This window comes from Sorex fumeus, unplaced genomic scaffold, assembly GCF_029834395.1.
Source record: "Sorex fumeus unplaced genomic scaffold, SorFum_2.1 ptg000126l, whole genome shotgun sequence".
In the NCBI taxonomy this organism is placed as follows: Eukaryota; Metazoa; Chordata; class Mammalia; order Eulipotyphla; family Soricidae; genus Sorex; species Sorex fumeus.
The window spans coordinates 5,259,059-5,280,095 of record NW_026606183.1 but is presented as its reverse complement, the minus strand read 5'-3'; the positions used below and the strand labels follow the sequence as shown (position 1 = coordinate 5,280,095).

General features: G+C 43.9%; 1 protein-coding gene across 1 annotated transcript in view; it reads left to right on the top strand.

The window, feature by feature from the left end:
- Nucleotides 1–20,743, top strand: part of TPST1 (tyrosylprotein sulfotransferase 1) — an 86,045-nt gene extending 65,302 nt beyond the window's left edge. The window contains exons 4-6 of the mRNA XM_056137622.1: nt 10,679–10,729; nt 15,226–15,272; nt 20,221–20,743. Of these exons, the coding sequence (XP_055993597.1) occupies nt 10,679–10,729; nt 15,226–15,243 (69 nt within the window). The 3' untranslated portion in view covers nt 15,244–15,272; nt 20,221–20,743. The remainder of the gene's footprint in view (nt 1–10,678; nt 10,730–15,225; nt 15,273–20,220) is intronic.
- Nucleotides 20,744–21,037: the final 294 nt, after the last annotated feature.

The following is a 21,037-nucleotide window of genomic DNA, read 5'->3' as shown; positions in this document are numbered from 1 at the left end:
AACATTAGAACCAAAATTTTTATTCAGTACAAGAGATATTAAATCAGTAGAGAAAACCTGTTAGAAATTTAGAAGCTTAGTTCAGATGATCTAATCTTAACTAATTGGAATTCCAGAATAAGAGGAAATGATGAGCAGATAATTATCCAATTTGTAATCTAAGAAATTTCCCAGGAACACAATAGTATTCATTTCTAGTATCATGAGTGAAGAAAAAATCCTCATTAAAGCTTGTTATTATAAGATTATGGAACACCAGAGAATAAGAGAATTCTTCAAGTTTATTAAGTGAAAACAAATATCACATACAAAGGACCAGGAATTTGAACGGTGTTGGCCTTGTCAACAGAGCATGGGGGACTGGAAGAAGAATGGAGTATTGCCATAATTCCGAAAAGATGAGTACCTAGATTCTAGGTTTATCCAGATAAACTTTGAATGTGTCTGGATAAAATAATGACAATTTCAGACATGGAAAATCACAAGACATTTGCTCCTTCTACAGCCTTTCTCAGGAACTGCTGGAGAATGAACTGCATTTGGAAAAAGGGGTGGGGTGGGGTAGGGTTGGGGGGATGAACTGAGAGGGAAGACCTGAGCGAGTAAACTGGAGCACCGTAGCACTGTCCTCCCGTTGTTCATCAATTTTCTCAAGCAAGCACCAGTAACGTCTCACAACAAAGTGTGATACTTGTTACTGTTTTTGGCATATCGAATACACCACAGGGAGCTTGCCGGCTCTGCCGTGCACGCAGGATACTCTCTGTAGCTTGCCAGGCTCTCGGAGAGGGACAGAGGAATTGAACCCAGGTCGACCGCATGCATGGCAAATGCCCTACCCGCTGTGCTGTTGCTCTAGCCCAGAAAATCAAAATCAGAAACGAGGCCAGAGAGACAGTTCAGCAGACTAAGCACTTTCTTTGCATGCAGAGATCCAGGCTCCATGATCCCTGGCACCACAAGTTTCCCTGGATAGTGCCAGAGAGACCCCTGAACGTAGAACGTGGAGTGGCCTCTGAGCACTGCGGGTTGTGGCCCCAAAATGGAAGGAAGGAGGCAGTGAAGGGCAGTGAGAGGAAGACTAGGAGGGAGGAGCAGTTGGGCTAGAGAGCTTAAGCACAAGCAGTCTAGAGAGAAGTTTGTGGGGTTTCTAGAAAGATGTTTTGGTAAAGAGGGATAAAATTAAACTGATAAATTATCCTACAGGTTTGATCCTGTTGGAAATCATTTGGCAGTTTTTAATACAGTATCTTTTTTTTAAATTTTTATTAGTGAGACTCCGTGAGATACAGTTGTAGACTTACAAATTTTGTGCTTGGGTTTCAATTATACAATGATCAAATACCCATCCCTCCACCAGTGCCCATTTCCCACCACCATCTCGATTATGAGAAATGTTAGCCATAGTTAAACATATAAAAACTATACAAATTAAAGTTGTAACAAGACTTCTTCCTATCATCACTCTCATCTTCAACAAAAGACTGAAAATCTTTTGAAAATTGAAAGTCAGTAATTTTTTTATTAATGGAGAAATAATAGATTGAGGGTTTCAACAAGAGTTGAGGTCACAAGACAAACCACTATTCCAGAAACTGGAGGAAGAAGTGGATGTCAAGTTAGATTTAAGGGAAATATCCACTCTACCTCTTTCTGACTTATTAATTACACCTGAGAGAGGAAGCCGAGAAGCTCTTGTGCAGGTGCCCAGACATGACATGAGAACTCTCTAAAAGCCTGGGACCTAATTATTGTTGAAAGTTCTCCCACCCATACATCTCAACACCATACCTATCAGAAAGGTATAACTGAGTTCCTCCTGAAAGAACTGTACTGCTCCAGTTCCTTGCATAGCTTTAGGATTGAAACTGGTTGACATAGGAATCAACCCTGTGTTTGGATAGGAAGAATCTTTAGCCCCTTACTCTATGTCCAGGAGAGAAGGACTATGGATCAGGTAATCAACCACTGATTTAATCAGTCATGCCATATAATGGAACTTCCATAAATATGAAACTCCTCGTGAAAGTGAAGGACACAGAGAAGGTCCCAGTTGGCACATGTTCCTGCGTGGGGAAGGTAATGCATCTCACAGCTCCACAGAAACAAAATGGCAGCATCACATATGTGCCCTGAACACTGCCAGGAGTGATAAAAGCTTCTGTGCTCAGAATGTTTCCAGACCTAGCCTGTGAATCTCTTCACCTGGTGTTTGCAACTGTCCAAATAAACTGGCCATAGTACACAGTGTTTCCTTGAGTTCTATGAATCATTTATACTTAATAATGGGACCTGAGGAGGGAAACCTTGATTTATAGCTGCTCAGTCAAAAGTCTTGCAGCTGGGTCTGAAGCAGAGGGCATTTTGGGGGGACCAAGCCCTTGACTGTTCGCAACTGTGTTTTGTTTTGTTTTGTTTTGTTTGCTTTTTGGGTCACACCCAGCAATGCTCAGCGAGTTACTCCTGGCTCTGCACTCAGGAATTACCCCTGGTGGTGTTCGGGGACCATATGGGATGCTGGGAATGGAACCCAGGTCGGCTGTGTGCAAGGCAAACGCCCTACCCACTGTGCTATAGCTCCAGCCCCTTGCAACTGTGTTAGCTCTGGTATGAGTGTGAGAATTGTTTGGTAGGAAGGAAAACACACAGATGTCAAAAGTGTTGTCAGAAAAGGAGAGAAAACAGTTTTATATTAACAAGAAACTCACTTTAAAATTAAGGAAACATTGGGTGGGAGGGATACTGGGATCAGTGGTGGTGGAGAATGGGCACTGGTGGAGGGATGGGTATTCGATCATTGTATAACTGAAACACAAGCACCAACTATAAGTCTACAGCTGTACCTCATGATGTTTCACTAATGGTGTTTTATTAGTGAAACACTCATGGTGTTTCGCCAATAAAAATTTTAAAAAAGAGAAAGAAAAAATTAAGGAAACATTAAAAATAAAGGTTACCCCTAATAAAAGAAAACTGGAGGTAGCATATTACGTTCAGGAAGACTGAAAGACCCTGGTAAATAAAGAAAAAGACAAGTCACAAACTATGGGAGGAAGTGTTTGCAAAACTTATCTGCTAAGGGATTGACTTCCAGAATATTCAAGGAATTCTTAATACTCAAAATTAAGAAGAAACTCAATTTTAAAATGCCCAAGGAGGGGCCAGAGCAATAGTACAGTGGGAGGGCGTTGGCCTTCGCATGAGGCCAACCCGGGTTCCATCCCGGCATCCTATTTGGTTCCTCAAGGAATGCCAGGAGTAATTCCTGAGTGCAGAGCCAGGAGTATCCCCTGAGCATCATGGATGTGACCCAAAAAGCCAAAGTAATTAAATAAATAAATAAAATGTCCAGGAACTTTAATACCATGCTAAAGAAAATATTCTGATGGCAACTACACATATGAAAAGGAACATGTCATTAGGGAAATGCAAATCAAAACAATGAAATACCACCTTACACCTTTTAGAATGGTCAAAACCCAGAACACTGACAATACTGTATGATTATGAGGATGCGGTGTAATACAAATATTACTTCAGGAAGATATGGAGTAACGGGATATGGAGTAACAGTAACTGGAACTAAATGATTGTGGGAATGCAGAAAGGTACAGTGCTGAGTTGGACTGTTTCTTCTATATTTTCTGTTTCTTTTTATTAAGGAGCAATCAGTGCCTGTGGTATAGGACCAAGAGTGCAGGGTCAGGAGTGCTCCAACCTCACAGTGCTCTCGGTGATTTCTTACAAAGTTTCAAAGAGGATCATGTCATGTTAGCAGTCATGTTACCAAAGTCATGTTGAAAACTTCATGCAGAGTCTGTATACAAATGTTGATAACAGCTTTTGTTCATTTTTTGCCAAAACTAGGGAGCAGTATGTTGTTCAACAGATGATGAGACAGAGTGCTAGATAACAAAGCAATGGAACATTATTAAGTGATTTTGTAAGGAAGCGACTTGAGTTATCAAGCCACAAAAAGATGGGGAGGAACCTTAAATGCATTATTTGCTAAATGAAAGGAGCCTGCCTGAGAAAGCTTCATCAGAAAGCTTCTCTGACGTTCTGAAAAAAGTCAAAACCCTGGAAGCTATAAGGAAGCTTTGGGGGCGAGGGGGCAAAGCAATAGTGTTGCTGGTAGGGTGCTTACCGTGTACTCAGACAATCTGGGTTCAGTCTCTGGCATCACACATGGTTCCCAAGAAAGAGTACAGAGCCAGGAGTAAGCCCTGAGCAGTGCTGGATGTGGCCTGAAACCCCGCTTTTTCCTTTCCCCCACCAAAAAAAATTAGGTCTGTTGGCTCAGATAGCTCAGGGGCTGAAGAGATAGTCTAGTAGGTAGGATGCTTGCCTTGCACACAGCCGACACAGGTTCAATCTGCAGAATCCCACATGGCCACTGAGGACTTCCAGGAGTAATTTCTGAGTGCAGAGCCAGGAATAATTCCTAAGCATTGCTGGATGGATGCTCCCCCTCCCCCCAAAAGAAGATAGCTCAAAGGGTTGTAGTGTATGTTTTATATGGGAGGGCCCCAAATTTTATCCCCAGCATTGTGGAACCCTCCCCCCCAACCAAGTACAACCTGCGTGACCATAGAGTACTTGCCAGGAGTATTCCCTGTACACCATCAGGTGTGTCCCCAAAGCAAAATAATTAATCTTTAAAGTCTATATGTGAGCCATTTATTAACTACAATTAAGAGCAACATGGTTGAGGAATTTAGGGTTGTATTGTAAAGGCCATATAGAAAACTATAAACATGCCACTAAAAAAAAAACTCCTAAAGAGGTGGAGAGAAGTCTAGGAGTTAATTCTTTTGCCTTATTTGCAGCTAACCCCCTTCAACTAAATGACCCTGGCACAGAACTGAGAGTAGCTCCAAATACTACCATATGTGGCCCAACCTCCCTACCTCCTTACCTCACTATTTCCCAAAAAAACTTGTAGAAACAATAAACTTAAACAGTTATGTAGCGACTACAAAACCAATGCACATAAATCTGTTGCGTTTTTACAAGTTAACAATGTAGAAGAGAAATAAAATTTTAAAACTCCTATCTCATTTATAATCATGTGAGAAAAGTCTAGGAATCAATTTTTTTAAGTAGGCAAAAGAACTAATTAGTAAAAAGTATAAATTACTTCTGAAAGAAATAAAACAGAAGAAAATGGAAACATTATTTGTGGATTGGAAGAATCAACAACATTAAAATGACCATCTTACCCACAATTATTTACAGATGCAATGCAGTTCTTTTTCTCGTTCTTTTTTTTTTTTTTTTGATTTTTGAGTTACATCTGGCAATGCTCAATGCTCAGGGATTACTCCTGGCTCTGCAGTCAGGAATTACTCCTGGTGGTGCTTGGGGGATCATATGGGATGCCAGAGATCGAACCCAGCTCCGGTTCTCCCAGCTGGACTATCACTCTAGCCCTGCAATGCAGTTCTTACCAAAATTTCCATTGCATTGTAAAGAATATACATCAAATAATTCTCAAATTTGTATGGAACTTAAAAACATCTCAAATAGCCAAAGCAATTCTAAGGAAAAAATCTAGACTGTATTCCCAAACTTTAGTATTTATTACAAAATTATAATTATCAAAACAACATGGTATTAGATCAAATACAGACTCTCCAGTGAGTGAACTAGAATCGACCACAGAGGTAAACCCTTATACATATGGTCAATTGATTTACAGCAGAGGGGTTGAGTACATGAAATGGAGAGAGACTCTTTGTCTAATGGTGCTTGGAAAACTAGATAGCCACAGGCAAAAAAATTTAGACCCCATATCTCACACCATACAGAAGGACTGACTCACAATGGATTAAAAATCTTGTCATAGGAGTAAGTCCTAAGCACAACTGGGTGTGGCCCAAACCCCACCCCAAAGAAATGGAGGCATATGTATGTACACACACACACACACACACACACACACATATATTAACTGCACACGTGAATACCCCTCAGCTGTAGCACTGTACTGTAGCATTGGCCTCCCATTGTTCATCAGTTTGCTTGAGTAGGCACCAATAACATCTCCATTGTGAGACTTTTTACTGTTTTTGGCATATCAAATATGTCACAGGTAGCTTGCCAGGCTTTTCCGTGCGGGCGGGATACTCTCCCTAGCTTGCCGGGCTCTCCTAGAGGGACGGAAGAATTGTACCCGGGTTGACTGCTTGCAAGGCAAACTCCCTACCCCCTGTGCTATCACTCCACCCCTCAGCTATGAAAGATAAATCTTGCTTGTTGCTACAACTTGGAATTGAAGGTGTTACGATAAATTTAAGTGGGGGGCTGGAGAGATAGCACAGTGGATAGGGCGTTTGCCTTGCACGCGGCCAACCCGGGTTCGATTCCCAGCATCCGATATGGTCCCCTGAGCATTGCCAGGAGTAACTCCTGAGTGCAGAGCCAGGAGTAACGCCTGTGCACCGCCAAGTGTGACCCAAAAAGCAAAAAAAAAAAATGAATGAAGTGATCAGAGAGGAAGAGAGACATTAGATGATCTTGCTCATATGGAATATAAGAGAACAAAGCAAGGTACACTCAATAGAACTATAATCTGAGAGTGCTGAGGGGTGGGGAGGGGGACAGTGGGTTAATGGTGGAGGGATTCCGGGACTCTGGTGGCAGAGCGGCACTGCAAGTATAAAGTAATAATACTGGTACTGTTGCTAAAATAATATTTTAAATAATAAGAAGCAAAGTAAGGGCCAATGAGAATAAACCCCGAGATTCTGCCTATTGAACTGAACCCGTTAAGTGATAATGGGTGAGGGAACAAGAAGGGACAGTGAAGAAAGGGATGTCACTTTGGTGATGGGTGTGGTACAATGACATTGTATGCCTATACTCAATTAAATTGATTGTGGGTGTCTGAGAGAAGTACAGCAGATAGGGTGCTTGCCTTGCATGCAGCTGGCTCTAGTTCAGTCCCGAGCACCCTGTAATGTCCTCAGGTCCCACCAAGAGTGATCTATGACCATAGAACCAGAGTAAACCCTAAGCACAGAAAGATACATTTCTTATATTCTTATATATGAGCAAGCTCATCTGATAGCTCTCTTTCCCTCTGTACCCAAAAACAAGTAGAAGTTTTGCTGAAAGAAACAAAGTCAACATAAGGCCAGGGTTATGATTCAGGTGCTAGAGCATATGCCTAGAATGTGCAAGTCTCGAGTTTTATCCCCCACACTGTTGTGGGAGATATCCCACAGTACCACCAGCATCACAGGACCAAGCACTACATCCTTGGGCCCTAATACTGAACTGTCCAGTGTTCAGTGGACATTTGAACATTGAACTAGTTGGCCAAGTTTTGCCAGTAGTAGTATCCATGCCTCCTGAGCACTGCTTGGGAGCTAAAAATAAATAAAATTATTGTTGTAAGTGGGCTGGAATGATAGCACAGCGGGTAGGGCATTTGCCTTGCACATGATTGACCTGGATTCAATTCCCAACATCCCATATGGTCCCCTGAGCACCGCCAGGGTAATTCCTGAGTGTATGAACCAGGAATAACCCCTGTGCATTGCCAGGTGTGACCCAAAAAAGAAAAAAAATTATTGCTGTAAAAAAAGATCATCTAAGCCTTCAAGTCATAGTTTTTTTGCTGCAGAACTGACTTTTGTGTTTTGTGAAGAAGGAAGGGAGGAAAGGAAGGAGGGAAAGAAAGAAAAAGGGGGGGAGGCTGGACCAATACCCCAGCGGGTAGGATGTTTGCCTTGCACATGGCCAACCCAGGTTCGATTCCCAGCATCCCATATAGTCCCCTGAGCACCGCCAGGAGTAATCTCTGAGGGCATGAGCTAGGAGTAACCCCTGTGCATCGCCGGGTGTGACCCAAAAAGCAAAAGAAAAAAAAAGAAAGAAAAAGGGTCAGAGCCATTGTACAGCTGATTTTCCTTGCATGCAGCTGACCTGGCTTTGATCCCTGGCACCATGTATGATTCCCTGAGCACAATCAGGAGTGATCCTAGAACACAGAGCCAGGAGTAAGCCCTGAGCACCATTGGGTGTGCCCAACAACTGCACACATGAATTGTGCAGAGAGGGAGATTGCACAGTGCATAGGGCGCTTTCCTTGCATGCAGCCAACCAAGGTTAAATCATGACATCCCATAGGGTCCCCCAAGCACCGCCAGGAGTAAGCCCTGAGCATCGCCAGGTATAGCCCAAAAACCAAAACAAAACAAAACAAAACAAAAAAAAACAACAAAATTTTATGGTCATGTATTATTTTAAGAACTATTTAATATTTAAATCGATATGATGCAGGGTTAATTTGAGAAAAGATGGCTTGAATTCAGAGTTTTAAGAGTGGAGAATCCAAAAGGAAATTGGGAGGAGCTTGGCTTCTAAACAGTACTTAGGAGGTCCAGGAACCCCTTCCAGGGATTCTTTTTTTTAAGATTTTTTATTATATATATATGATCATTGATCACTTGACATCCTGTTACTCATTGATTGCTTGAGCGGGTGCCAGTAACGTCTCCATTCGTCCCTGTCACATGCTAGTGTAGCCCAATGGCATCTGCTTGCTACAGGAACACAAAGAGCCTCAAGCCATTGGTTCAGGGTCTTGACGAAGAAATCTGACCATCTTGTAGGTGGGCGGCTATGCGTTCTTTTGACGTCAGGTGGAATCCAGTCGGTAATGGCTCTAGTCCAGCAGTCATCTTCAAATCGCATTACGTGTCCACCTCATCTGATTTTCGATGCCTTGGCAAACGAGGCAGTGTTCCTGATCTTTGATCGTCAACGGATTTCGGAACTCCGGATTCCTTCTCTCACTTGAGTGAAGCGTGATACTCCAAGCATAGTTTTTCAATTCCTCTTTGGGAGACCCAAATAGCATTCTCATCCTGTTTTCATAGGACCCAGGTCTCTGAGGTATATATTAGTGCAGGGAGAACGGTGGAGTCGAAGAGATGTACCTGGAGCCGTATATATACATGATTATATATTATATTATATATGATGTATATCATACATCAGGCCTTTGATTCTGTTGAGACAGAAGCGGTCATCAAAGCCCTAGCCAAAGAGGGCATTCAAACTCAATACATCAGGATCCTCCGTGACCTGTATTGCAGATTCACCACCAGGATCTCACCATTCTACAAGGAAGTGATCATCAATGTAAAGAGAGGGGTTCGGCAGGGTGATACCATTTCACTGAAACTCTTCAGTGCCACTTTCGAGAACGTCATGCGACAACTGGAATGGGAAGGAATGGGAGTGAAGATAGACGGTCAGCAATTGCACCATCTCCCCTTCGCTGATGACATCGTTCTAATAACACCAAACATTAGCCAAGCGGCACAAATGTTGGCCGACTTGGACCATGAGTGTGGAAAGATTGGACTGCAGCTGAATCTCACAAAGACAATGTTTATGAGAAAGGGACTCATTCCTGATGTTCCATTCGCTCTCAACAGAACGAACATCTCTGAATGCAGCTGTTATGTGTACCTAGGCCGAGAACTCAACATGATGAATGAACTGGCCCTTGAGCTGCACAGGAGAAAGAGAGCTGCAAGGAATGCTTTCAAGAGCATCGAAGAAATAGCTAAGAGGACGAAGAACCTCTGACTCCGGGCAGATCTCTTTGACTCCACCGTTCTTCCTGCATTAACATACGCCTCAGAGAACTGGGTCCTACAAAAGCAGGATGAGAACACTATTCGGGTCTCCTAAAGAGGAACTGTAAGAGCCATGCTTGGAATATTACACTTCACTCAAGTGAGAGAAGGAATCCGGTGTTTCAACCTCTATTGATGATCGAGAATCAGGGACACTGTCTCGTTTGCCAAGGCATCAAAAATCAGATGGGCTGGACACATAATGAGATTTGAAGACAACCACTGGACTAGAGCCATTACCGACTGGATTCCACGGGACGTCTAAAGAACGCATGGCTGCCCACCTACGAGATGGTCAGACTTCTTTGTCAAGATCTTGGAACAAATGGTTTGAGGCCCTTCGTGTTCCTGGAGCGAGCAGATGCCATTGGGCTACACTAGCACACAACAGGGATAAATGGAGACGTTACTGGCACCTGCTCAAGCGAATCAATGGGTAACCAGATGTCAAGTGATCAAGTGATCATATACGTATATAGATAATAAATATTTATTATATATGTGATAATACGTAATATGTATGTGATTTTATGTATATGTTGAATCATTGTGAGATCAACCATCACAAAGCTATTCCTGATTGGGTTTCAGTCAAATGGTGTCCTAACACCCATCCCTCCAGCTGTGTGCCTTTCCCACCACCAGTGTCCCCAGCTTCCCTCCCACAACCCTTCACTGTGACCCCCACACCTGCCTTTATGGCAGTCACCTTTCTTCTTTCTCTCCTGCACGAAAAGCACCTTGACCCCCGGGCTATCCCTCTGGCCTCAGAAGCTTCCCTTGTCTTCTTTGGGTACCCTGGACTTTCAGCCTGACCACATCTGGGAGCAGCTGTGTAGATGTGAATCGGGAAGGTTGGAGAAACGGGGCTTCCACCCCTGGCTGGCTCTGGCCTCCTGGGGCTTCCCCACAAACACAGGTGAAGTCAGCCCAGCGCTGTGGGCACAGCTGGCATCCTGCCCCCTTCTGGCACAATCTGTTTTCTTCAACTCACTTGTGGCTTTTTTTTTTCCTCCCTGCAGGTCTATAAAGGAGAATTTCAACTACCTGAATTTCTTAAAGAAAAACCTCAGGTACTGTATCTGCTTCCTGCTGCTTCCCCTCGAGGCCCCTGAGTCAGGACTCACCCGTGGAGGTGCACACCCTGCCCACATGAGCCCATTCCAGGCCCTGGAGGTCGTCTTGCTTTAAAAAGAGAAAGATATGTGTGGTGGCAGAAAGACTGATATCTGGCAATGGTGATTTTTTTTGGAGGGGGGTAAGGGGTTTCATTTAGTTTGGTGTGGTCTTGCCTTGTCTTTGCAGTGCCAGGAATCAAACCCAGGCAAGTACTCTACCACTGAGTTACCTCCCCAGTCCCTGATAATTGCTGGCTTTAACAATAATTTGACAGTCTTAATTTCAGAGAGCTCAGTGTCTTCTAAACCTAGGAAAGTATAAATTATTCAATAAAATGCGATGACTTGAGGTCTCACACATAGGTAGGCATCACCATGGTGAGTCCACTTCAACCTCGGTATTTACCTTGAAATTAAAAATGTATTGTTGCCACTTGTTCTTATTACATAGCTATCCTTGACTGCCTAACGGTTCTCACTTAGAGCCTAGAAAACTTGGGAGTGTATTATAGTCATTGTAACTGGGTCTCTATTAGGAAATCCCCCAAGTTGAGAAAGGATGATAACCATTGAAGCTTGTACTTTTACATTTAATAACCTAAATTCTGATCCAAAAGACATACTTATTGTCATACTCTCACTCAGATTCCCATATTGCTTCTTGAGTTGAAGAGAAGTAGAGGTAGGAATAAGCCTAGAGTAGCAGAGTATTTTGCTCTGAGCATCATCTGTGTGGGAAGGTCGGGGGGCGGGGGAGGGTGGCATCTACCCCATGAGTCCAGCAGCAGCAGCTTCCCTCTCTAACACAGTGCAAGGGGAAAATCACTAATCCCAGGTCGGACACAGTGCCTGGAGACTGCTGCTGTCAGTGATTAGCTTATCAATGAGGAAATAAAGACTTAGTACTGAAATGGGTTTCTGAAAAATGTTCTAGGAACCTGGGAGACAGCTCAAAACGCTGAGCGCGAGGTTCACGTATGGACCCCAGGTTCAATACCCTGAGCTCCACCAAGACCCTGGGACACCAAGCCAGGAGTGGTCCCCAAGTACTGCCAGATGTGACAGAAATAAGTAAATTTAAAATGTCCCAGATATGGGTTGATGAGGAAAACTACCATGTACCAGACCCTAAGTCATAGTGTCTGCGGCACCCAGAGTAAGGCCTTAGCTCTCTAAGAGATGCTCTGACTCACACCATTGAAAATTGAAGCTCCACCTCCCAGACCCTTGCCTGGAACAGTCCGACATCAGTAATTGACAGAGTACTGATAAATTTCTAACCATTTCCTAGGCGTATTCTCATTGGCATATATATATATATATATTTTTTTTTTATTTGTTTGTGGGCCATACCTGCCAGTGCCGGAGAGGTTGCTCTCATAGATGTTCTGGTACTGAGAATTTAAGCTGGGCCTCCTACACACAAAGAAACTCAGCCTGATGAGCTCTCTTTCTGGTACAATCTTGGTTTTTAATACAGATGTTTCTTAAGACTTTGTTCTTTAACTCCTGAGGTTCTTATTCTAATTTCTTACCCATAATAGAAGCTTGGTAGAAGGAGCGATAGCAGAGCGGTAGGGCATTCACCTTACAAGCGGCCAACATGGCCGACCCGAGTTCGATTCCTCCGCCCCTCTCGGAGAGCCCGGCAAGCTACCGAGAGTATTCGATATGCCAGACACAGTAACAACAAAGTCTCCAATGGACACGTTACTGGGCCCGCTCGAGCAAAATTTAAAAAAAAAAAACCATGGAATAAGTCAGTGTATTTTTTAAAAATTTTTATTAGTGAAACACCATGAGGTACAATTATTGACTTACAAATTTTGGTGCTTGGGTTTCCGTTATACAATGATCAAGTACCCATCCCTCCACCAGTAAGTCAGTGTATTTTAATGTAGGCCAGACATCTCTAGCCCTGCCTGGTCCCTGGAGTATAGAGCCAGGAGTAGCCCCTGAAAATAACCAGGTGTGGCCCAGAAAACAAAAATCAGAACAAAAGACCGTGATCAACTTTGGCACATAAGAGAAAACATTGGCCTAAAGCCCACTTCAAAAGCTGGGAGGATTCCTGGAGAAGTTGTCACTTCCAAGCTGAGGCAGTAGGAGTCAGAGAATAACACAAAAGACAGAGTCCTAAATGACTGTCAAATCCAAGTGCTAAGTCTGAAAGATTCAAGAAAGGGAATTAGCTACTAAAACAAATGTGGGGGGGAGCTGGAGCCATAGCACAACAGGTAGGGCGTTTGCCTTGCACACGGTCGACCCGGGTTCTATTCGCAGCACCCCTTATGGTCCCCCAAGCACCACCGGGAATATTTCCTGAATGCATGAGCCAGGAATAACTCCTGTGCATTGCCGGATATGATCCAAAAAGTAAAACAAATGGGACGTCCCTAATTCACAGCTATAACAAAAATCTTTTTCAGGCAGATTATAATCAAGTTTTTAGAAGACAGTATCTTCATTACCTTAAGAAGGAAGGATTTTTTTTTAAGTAGCACTGTAGCACTGTTGTCCCGTTGTTCATCGATTTGTTCAAGCAGGCACCAGTAACATCTCCATTGTGAGACTTGTTACTGTTTTTGGCATATTGAATATGCCATGGGGAGCTTGCCAGGCTCTGCCATGCGAGCAGGATACTCTTGGTAGCTTGCTGGGCTCTCTAAGAGGGACGGAATCGAACCCAGTTCGGCCGCGTGCAAGGCAAACGCCCTACCTGCTGTGCTGTCGCTCCAGCCAAGTAAATTCTAAAAAATGCTAATTATTAATTAAAATAGATTAACTTGGCTTACATTAAATTTGAGGATTTTTTTTAAATTATTATTTTGGTTTTGTTTTGAGGCTACACCAATGGTGTTCAGCGCTTACTCCTGAACCAGTAACCAGCTCAGGGATCGCTCCTGATGAGCTTGGGAGACTACACGGGGTTCCAAGGACCCCACATAGGTCCAAGTGTGCAAAACAAACACTCGACCTGCTGGACCACAGCTACAGCCAAAAACTGAGAATTATTTTCAAAAAGCATCACAAATGAAAACAAATGAGAAAATGTTCAAAACAAAAGATATATCTATAAGATATAGAGAATTTTAGCAATTCAGTGAAGGAAAGATGACAGAAAAGTCAGCAAAAGCCTCAATACTCAATAGGCACTTCAGGTCCCTTTTTTTGATAGTCTCACTTAATGCCTCACATGCATATTTAGAAGAGGAACATAGCAGACTTTAACTTATTTAACTTTTAATTTGAAAAGACTGGATTCTGGAAGATGCCTTGATAAACAATGTCTTTGGGAGTGAGGGGGCGGTGGGGAGGGTCTCAGACAACACAGGGGGTTGGGGCCACACCCTGCAAGACTCAGGGCTTATTCCTGACTCTGTGCTAAATAATTTTTGTTTCTTTTTGGGTCACACCCGGCGATGCATAGGGGTTACTCCTGGCTCTGCATACAGAAATTACTCCTGGCGGTGCTCCGAGGACCATATGGGATGCTGGTGGGCTGTGTGGAAGACCAACGCCCTACCTCTATGCTATCGCTCCAGCCCCTAAGTAATGTTTTTTAAAGCTGGTCTGCAAGTGTAGGAAGATTGAAAACCACTGGTTTCTTGCCTTGGTTATCATCGCTGGCCTTTGGACCTGTAGGCAAGACAGGCTCTGAGCGACTTGTAAACAGGTTTATGAAAAACATTTTAAAGCACGTGCCTGGACAGCCTTACCTTTAAAAGGTGGGGAAGGGGTAAGAGAAAACGGAAACCCACAGAACCTGTTTGACATGTAACAGGAAGAGCTCACAGAACTCAGATAAGACTGTACTTAGGTTACAGGTTTATTATAAAGGATATAAATCAAGACCGGACCGTTGAACTAGTACATGGGGCAAGGCTGGGAGGAACTCACACGGAGATCCTCTGCTCACTCCCTATGGGGTCAGGATACATCTCCCTTGTATCTAGCACCTTGCTGTGTTCACCAACCAGCAAGTGCCACTGAAACTAGACATCTAGAGTTTTTATGGGGGTCCAGTTCATCACAAAGATGTGATTGATGGATTAATGTCCCTGTAACCAAATTCAGTTCTGTCCCCTAGCTGGTGTTCGAGCTAGTTCAAAGCCACTGGCAGTTTCTCAGTGACAAGTCCCTGTCCCTACTCTTCCCCATCTCTTAACATAAACTCAGGTCTGATCCACAGGACTCATGGACAACAAAGGTACTCCTGTTGCACGAAATTTTCCAAGGATTCCCTACCAGAAACCTGCGACAGATTCTTCTTAACACAATAGTAGCAGAGTGGACTCATCAGAAAGTATAATCAGAGCCTGAAGGTTACGGCTAATGCGTCAGCACTAGCAGGCACATCGCATGCTCACCAGCTTCGAGGGCTATAAGACTTATAAAAAGAAAAATAAGGGAAAAAAAAGACTTATAAGACATCTTTTGTTTTCTAACAGACTGAGCAAGTGGAGTAGCAGAGCCAGGAACCTCTTTCATATATGAGGTAAGAACTGGGGTCTGGAGTGGGGAGTATTGCTAGGTCTTGGGGATTTCATGCCTGAGTTCTTTATGAGAGGCCAGGCTGGAATTCCCAAGTTCTCATGGGAAACTCTCGTGAGTCTGCCTGGAGGAGATCTGAGCTCTTTGTGGGATTTAACAATTTAATCGACTTCTCTGTATCTTAGTTTCTTCATCTGTAAAGTGTACGAGTGGTGGTACGAATTAATCATAATAATGTGGGCAAAAAGCCTGATCCTGTTATTTTTCAATATGAGGAAGAGTTTAAAATGATGAAATATTTTATGTAGAAAATAAAGCCTGGAGACTTTCAAGCCCACCCCGTCAGTTTGCTGGTAGGAAAACAGATTCTGGGGCTGGAGCGATAGCACAGCGGGTAGGGCATTTGCCTTGCACGCGGCTGACCAGGGTTTGATTCCCAGCATCCCCTGAGCACCGCCAGGATTAATTCCTGAATGCATGAGCCAGGAGTAACCCCTGTGCATTGCTGGGTGTGACCCCAAAAGCAAAATAAAGAAATAAAGAAATAATAAAATAAAAACTATAGTTTAAAAAAAAAAAGAAAAGAAAACAGATCCTAAACAGAACAGGTGACGGGTTGGTCAAGGTCGCCCAGAAGGCCCAAAGAATGTGTCTTCTGACTTCTAGATGGGTTCTTTCCATGATCTCTGCTACCTTCTCCGAGTATTTGTTACACTAATCATTTTACGCTGATATTCCTGTGGGTTTGAAGGCGGCATGTAGATTGGGAGGGTTGGAGAGGGATTGAAGGGCTGGCAGTGAGGGTTTTGCTTGCTTGTTGCTTGCTTTTGGCTCTGCTCTCAGGAATCACTTTTGGCAAGGCTCAGGGTACCACCTGGGGTGCCAGGGATCAGGCCTGGGTGCTATTAGAGTCCTACCCGCTGTGCTCTTCTTGCTCCAGCCTGGAAGTGAAAAAACATGTTGGGATTTCAAGTTCCTCTGTCACTAGCCTTAAAGTAGCAAAAAGCTTGATGGCCAGACCCACTTTATGGACGCGGGAACTGAGGCCTCATAAGACCCTTAACTGGAACTGGCACCAGAACTGGCCCAGAGAAGGCTGGACTCCACTCTGGAGAGACACTCCGGCAGGAACAAAGGGTTGTGGTAAGGGATGAAGGTGGACACCCAAAAATTCAGGTTCTTTCCCTTGAATTATTAATGGACTCATCTTCATAGAAAGTGCCACATGGGGACAGTTGGGGAGAAAAACCTACAAACCAACTCTGAAAAAAGCAAGCGGGGGCTTCCCGAGTGGAGGTGGGGGGTGGCCCCTAACGCCCTCTGAGATGTGTATTCTTAGCTCTCCCCTCCAGAGAAACCCATGACCTCGCTTGTGTGCGTCACTCTCTATCTCTCTCCTTCCTCATAATTTCTAAATAAATCTGTTTTCACTTCGCGGTTCATTTCCTCCTGAAATTCTTCTCTGTGAGGGAAGGTGATATTCCTGGTAAAGACTGAATAAGATTTAGGACTGACTTTTCTTTTCTACAAAGAGCAGTACCTCTTTCTAGTCTGGGTTCCACAGCTCCCAGAGAAATTAGGTGGCAGGGACCATTTCCCGAGCTGTACAGAACACGTGCCACCAGGCGAGACATCAGGTCTGTGCCGTGCAGGTGCTCCTGCAGACTCCCATAACCCCGGGCCCTCTCCAGACACTTCCCTGGGTGCCCAGGGTGGGTAGAGAGGGAAGAGGCAGACACCCTTCTCGAAACACATATGCCACCCACAACAGGTGGGTTGGGTTTTTTACCCCAAGTCTGCCCTTAATATATTTAATGTATTATGATGTCAGGTTTGTAACCTATTTGGTCTCTTGGTAGCTGAGAGCTGCCATGTGGACTAGATCAGCCAAACCATATATATCTGAGTAATAGATACATGCCCTGGAATGCTACTCAACTAATGGGTTTCTCTCTAAATCCCAGTCTCTGATGGAGCTGCTCAGGGCTCATCCCCCTCTCTCACACTTTATTGTTTTGATCACACCACAGCTTTCACTCGAAATTTGAATTTTGCCCACCTATGTAAGGCCCCTATGTAAGAACCAGCCACCACCATGCTGAGACTACTCTCCGCACACATGAAGGTACCGGCAGAGGAACAAAGGCATGCGGGTCCCGGGGCTGAGATCTCCAAGCCTACTCGGATCAGGGCTGAGCATCCTCCACCCAGATCCTCCAAATTCCAGTAGGTAGGGGTCACACCCACCAACTGGCCCCCTGGCACTGTGTAATCCCATCAACGGCCAAGACTCAGAGACTATAAAACCCACCTCCCGGAAGCGCGTGGCCGCATTTGCAGCCGCGCGACATCTTATTATCTCATTCCTACTTTGGACAAACTGGCAGGCTACCGAATGTAACCTGCCCATACGGCAGAGTCTGGCAAACTCCCCGTGGCGTACCCAATATGCCAAATACCAGTAACAATGATGGGTCTCATTCTCCTAAAGAGCCTTGAATATAGCACTTTCTTAAAAATCTCAGGGCTAGGATGAAGGAGGCATTACTGGGGCCTGCTCGAGGCAATCGACGAATAACAGGATGGTCATGATCGTGATCATGATGTAAGGCCTGAATCAATTAGCCATATTTATCCAATCAACAAACATCAAATGAAGCACTTGTGTCAAGAGTGAGTTGCACTGCTAGCAAGGGGAAGTGCCTTCTCTCTGAAAAACCGCTGGGCTCCAATTCTAGCTCTGTGTTTACAAACCGTATGTTTAAGCAATTTCTTCAAGCTTCTCTCAATCAAAGTTTAGTTTTAAAATATTACACTCATTCTAAGTTAAATATTTTACTAAAATATTACTATTATATTGAAGCACTGTTTGGAGTATTAAATGAGATCATTCATATAAAGTACCAGATATAGTTTTGGGCAAATAGTAACTTGAAAATTTTTTTCTGTCTGATTTTCCTTTTTTGTTTGTTTGTTTGTTTGTTTTGGGGCCACACCCAGTGATGCTCAGGGGTTACTCCTAGCTCTGTGCTCAGAATCACCCCTAGCCATGCTTGGAAGACTATATGGGATGCTGGGAATTGAACCCGGATTGGCCACATCTGAGGCAAATGTACATTCATCACTTCAGCCCCACTGTCTGATTTTCTTCTTATACTTTTGCTTGCTGGTTTTATCCTTATTTTACGTAATAGGATATTAACAAATGCAGACTCCATACCAGGCACAAAATACCAAAATTATATGTTGTATAGCACTATAGTGGGCTGGAGTGATAGCACAGCGGGTAGGGCATTTGCCTTACACATGGTGACCCAGCGGACCCAGGTTTGATTCCTCTGCCCCTCTCGGAGAGCCCGGGAAGCTACCAAGAGTATCTCGCCCATACTGGCCAGCTACCTGTGACATATTCTATATGCCAAACACATTAACAACAAGTCTCACAATGGAGACGTTACTGGGCCTGCTCGAGCAAATGGATGAACAATGGGAGGACAATGCTACAGTGCAGTGCTGTAATACTATAGCACTATCCTCCCATTGTTTATTGATTTGCTTGAGCGAGCACCAGTAATGTCTCCATTGTGAGACTTGTTGTTACTGTTTTTGGCATGTTGAATATGCCACGGGGAGCTTGCCAGGCTCTGCCGTGCAGGAGAGATACTCTCGGTAGCTTGCCGGGCTCTCCGAGAGGGGCGGAGGAATCGAACCTGGGTTGGCCGCATGCAAGGCAAACGCCCTACCCACTGTGCTATTGCTCCAGCACTTACATGTTGTATATTTATATAAAATGTAAATATGAAAGTATAAATTATAAAGTTATATATTTTATATTTATAGGAAATAGAAAATATATTATGGAGTATAAATATATATAAGAAATGTATATTATATACTCCAATAGATAGCTTATGTTATATATAAGTCATACTATGTAATATACATAATATCTATGATATATATTATTTCTTTTTTTTTTCTTTTTTGGGTCACACCCAGTGATGCACAGGGGTTACTCTTGGTTCTGCACTCAGGAATTGCTCCTGGTGGTTCTCAGGGGACCATATGGGATGCTGGGAATCGAACCCGGGTTGGCCTCGTGCAAGGCAATTGCCCTGCCCACTGTGCTATCACTCCAGCCCCCTATATTATTTCATTTTAAAAGTCTCCTGATAAATAGGTGGTGTTATTCCTGTTATACTTACGGAAGATGCGATTTAATAATTTGAATAACAGATATCTAGACTTTCTGTGTGTTTGTGGATTATAGATACAAAAAGCATGTGAGGGGCCAGAACGATAGTGCAGCTGTTAGGGCATTTGCCTTGCACACAGCAGACCTGGGCTCAATCCCCGGCATCCCATATGGTCCCCCAAGCATCGCCAGGAGTAATTCCCGAGTGCAGAGCCAGGAGTATTCCCTGAGCATCACTGGGTATGGCCCAAAAAGAAAAACAAAAAGCATATGAATATGGCTATGCCATGTCGGAAGTATTGATGGAAGTGAGCTATAGTAGTATGTCTCAGGATGCATTTGCTCAGGAGCAAATGCTGACTATTTGATCTATTTTCTGAGCTTGCCAGTGTAAGAGCAGTTGTCAGGCTTTAGATAATTTGATTTATCTGAAATACTTTTAAAACCTATGGATAAATTCCCTCCCAAACACACACACACACACACACACACACACACACACACAAACACCACAGCGCGTGCTTTCATCAGTTCTTTTATAAATGTCATCCTGGTAGAGGCAGAGTGCACTGTCATTTGTGGTGTTCTCCTGAGAAATGCAGACGGGCAACAGAGCCCTTGTAGTACGCATCCACTGCTTTTGCTTATGGACGCAAAATGAGCCAAGGGACCCTGATGGGCTGAGTGGCCACTGGGCAGGACGCCCGAGAGTGGACGGTGCTGCACACCGCTAACAACTTCCTGTTTGTCTCCCTAGAGAAGACCAGCACCTTGGCACAGAGGACAGATTTCGCGGCCTGGCTCCCTTCCCAGCTCAGCGGAGTGTGTGCGCACCGAGACCCCCGTTCCAGTGCCAGTCCCCTCCCGAGAGGGTGGGGTGCGGAGGGGACCCCCGCAGGCCTTCCTGCTGATCTGCTTCTCCAGCTCTTGACCCTGACCCCCTGCACATCCCCGTGGGCAAGGCGTCCCCAGGCGACGTGTGCTTTCTGTGGAGACCGCTGTAGTCCTCATCTTTTTTACTGGATTCCAAACGTTTGTTTCCAACGGGTCCATTGAAAAACAGAATTCTTTAAGGAAAATTTGGCGGTTGTCTGTACCTGTTCTAATGTTTTGTCAAACACTTGCACCTGCTTCCATGTATTGATGTGGATAATATGAAATATCTTATTTAAATCATTGCATTGTTTCTGAGAAGCTGAGGAATGACTGTCTACATTTACAACTTAATGACTTTTGTATTTTATTTTTCAAAATAAAAGCTTTAAATGTGAAGCACTGTACTTTATGTTTTGATGTGGTTTTATTGCTGTTGTTTCAGGGAAGTGGTTAGACCCGATTAGCTGGCTTCCCAATAAACCAGTTTCTTGACTGGCTTGTACTTGTTTTCCTTTATATGTTCCCATTTGAGCAGAGCTCTCACTTGGGTGTATTTCACAGACTCCTGTGCCCTCCGTTTGTTTCAGAACCCTTTTCTTCTTTCATGCTTTCATGCTTTCGTACTATATTTGGGGACAGAACAGTTATTATCCCCAACTGTTTTCTAGAAGACAGATCAATAATTTCTATGTATGAGT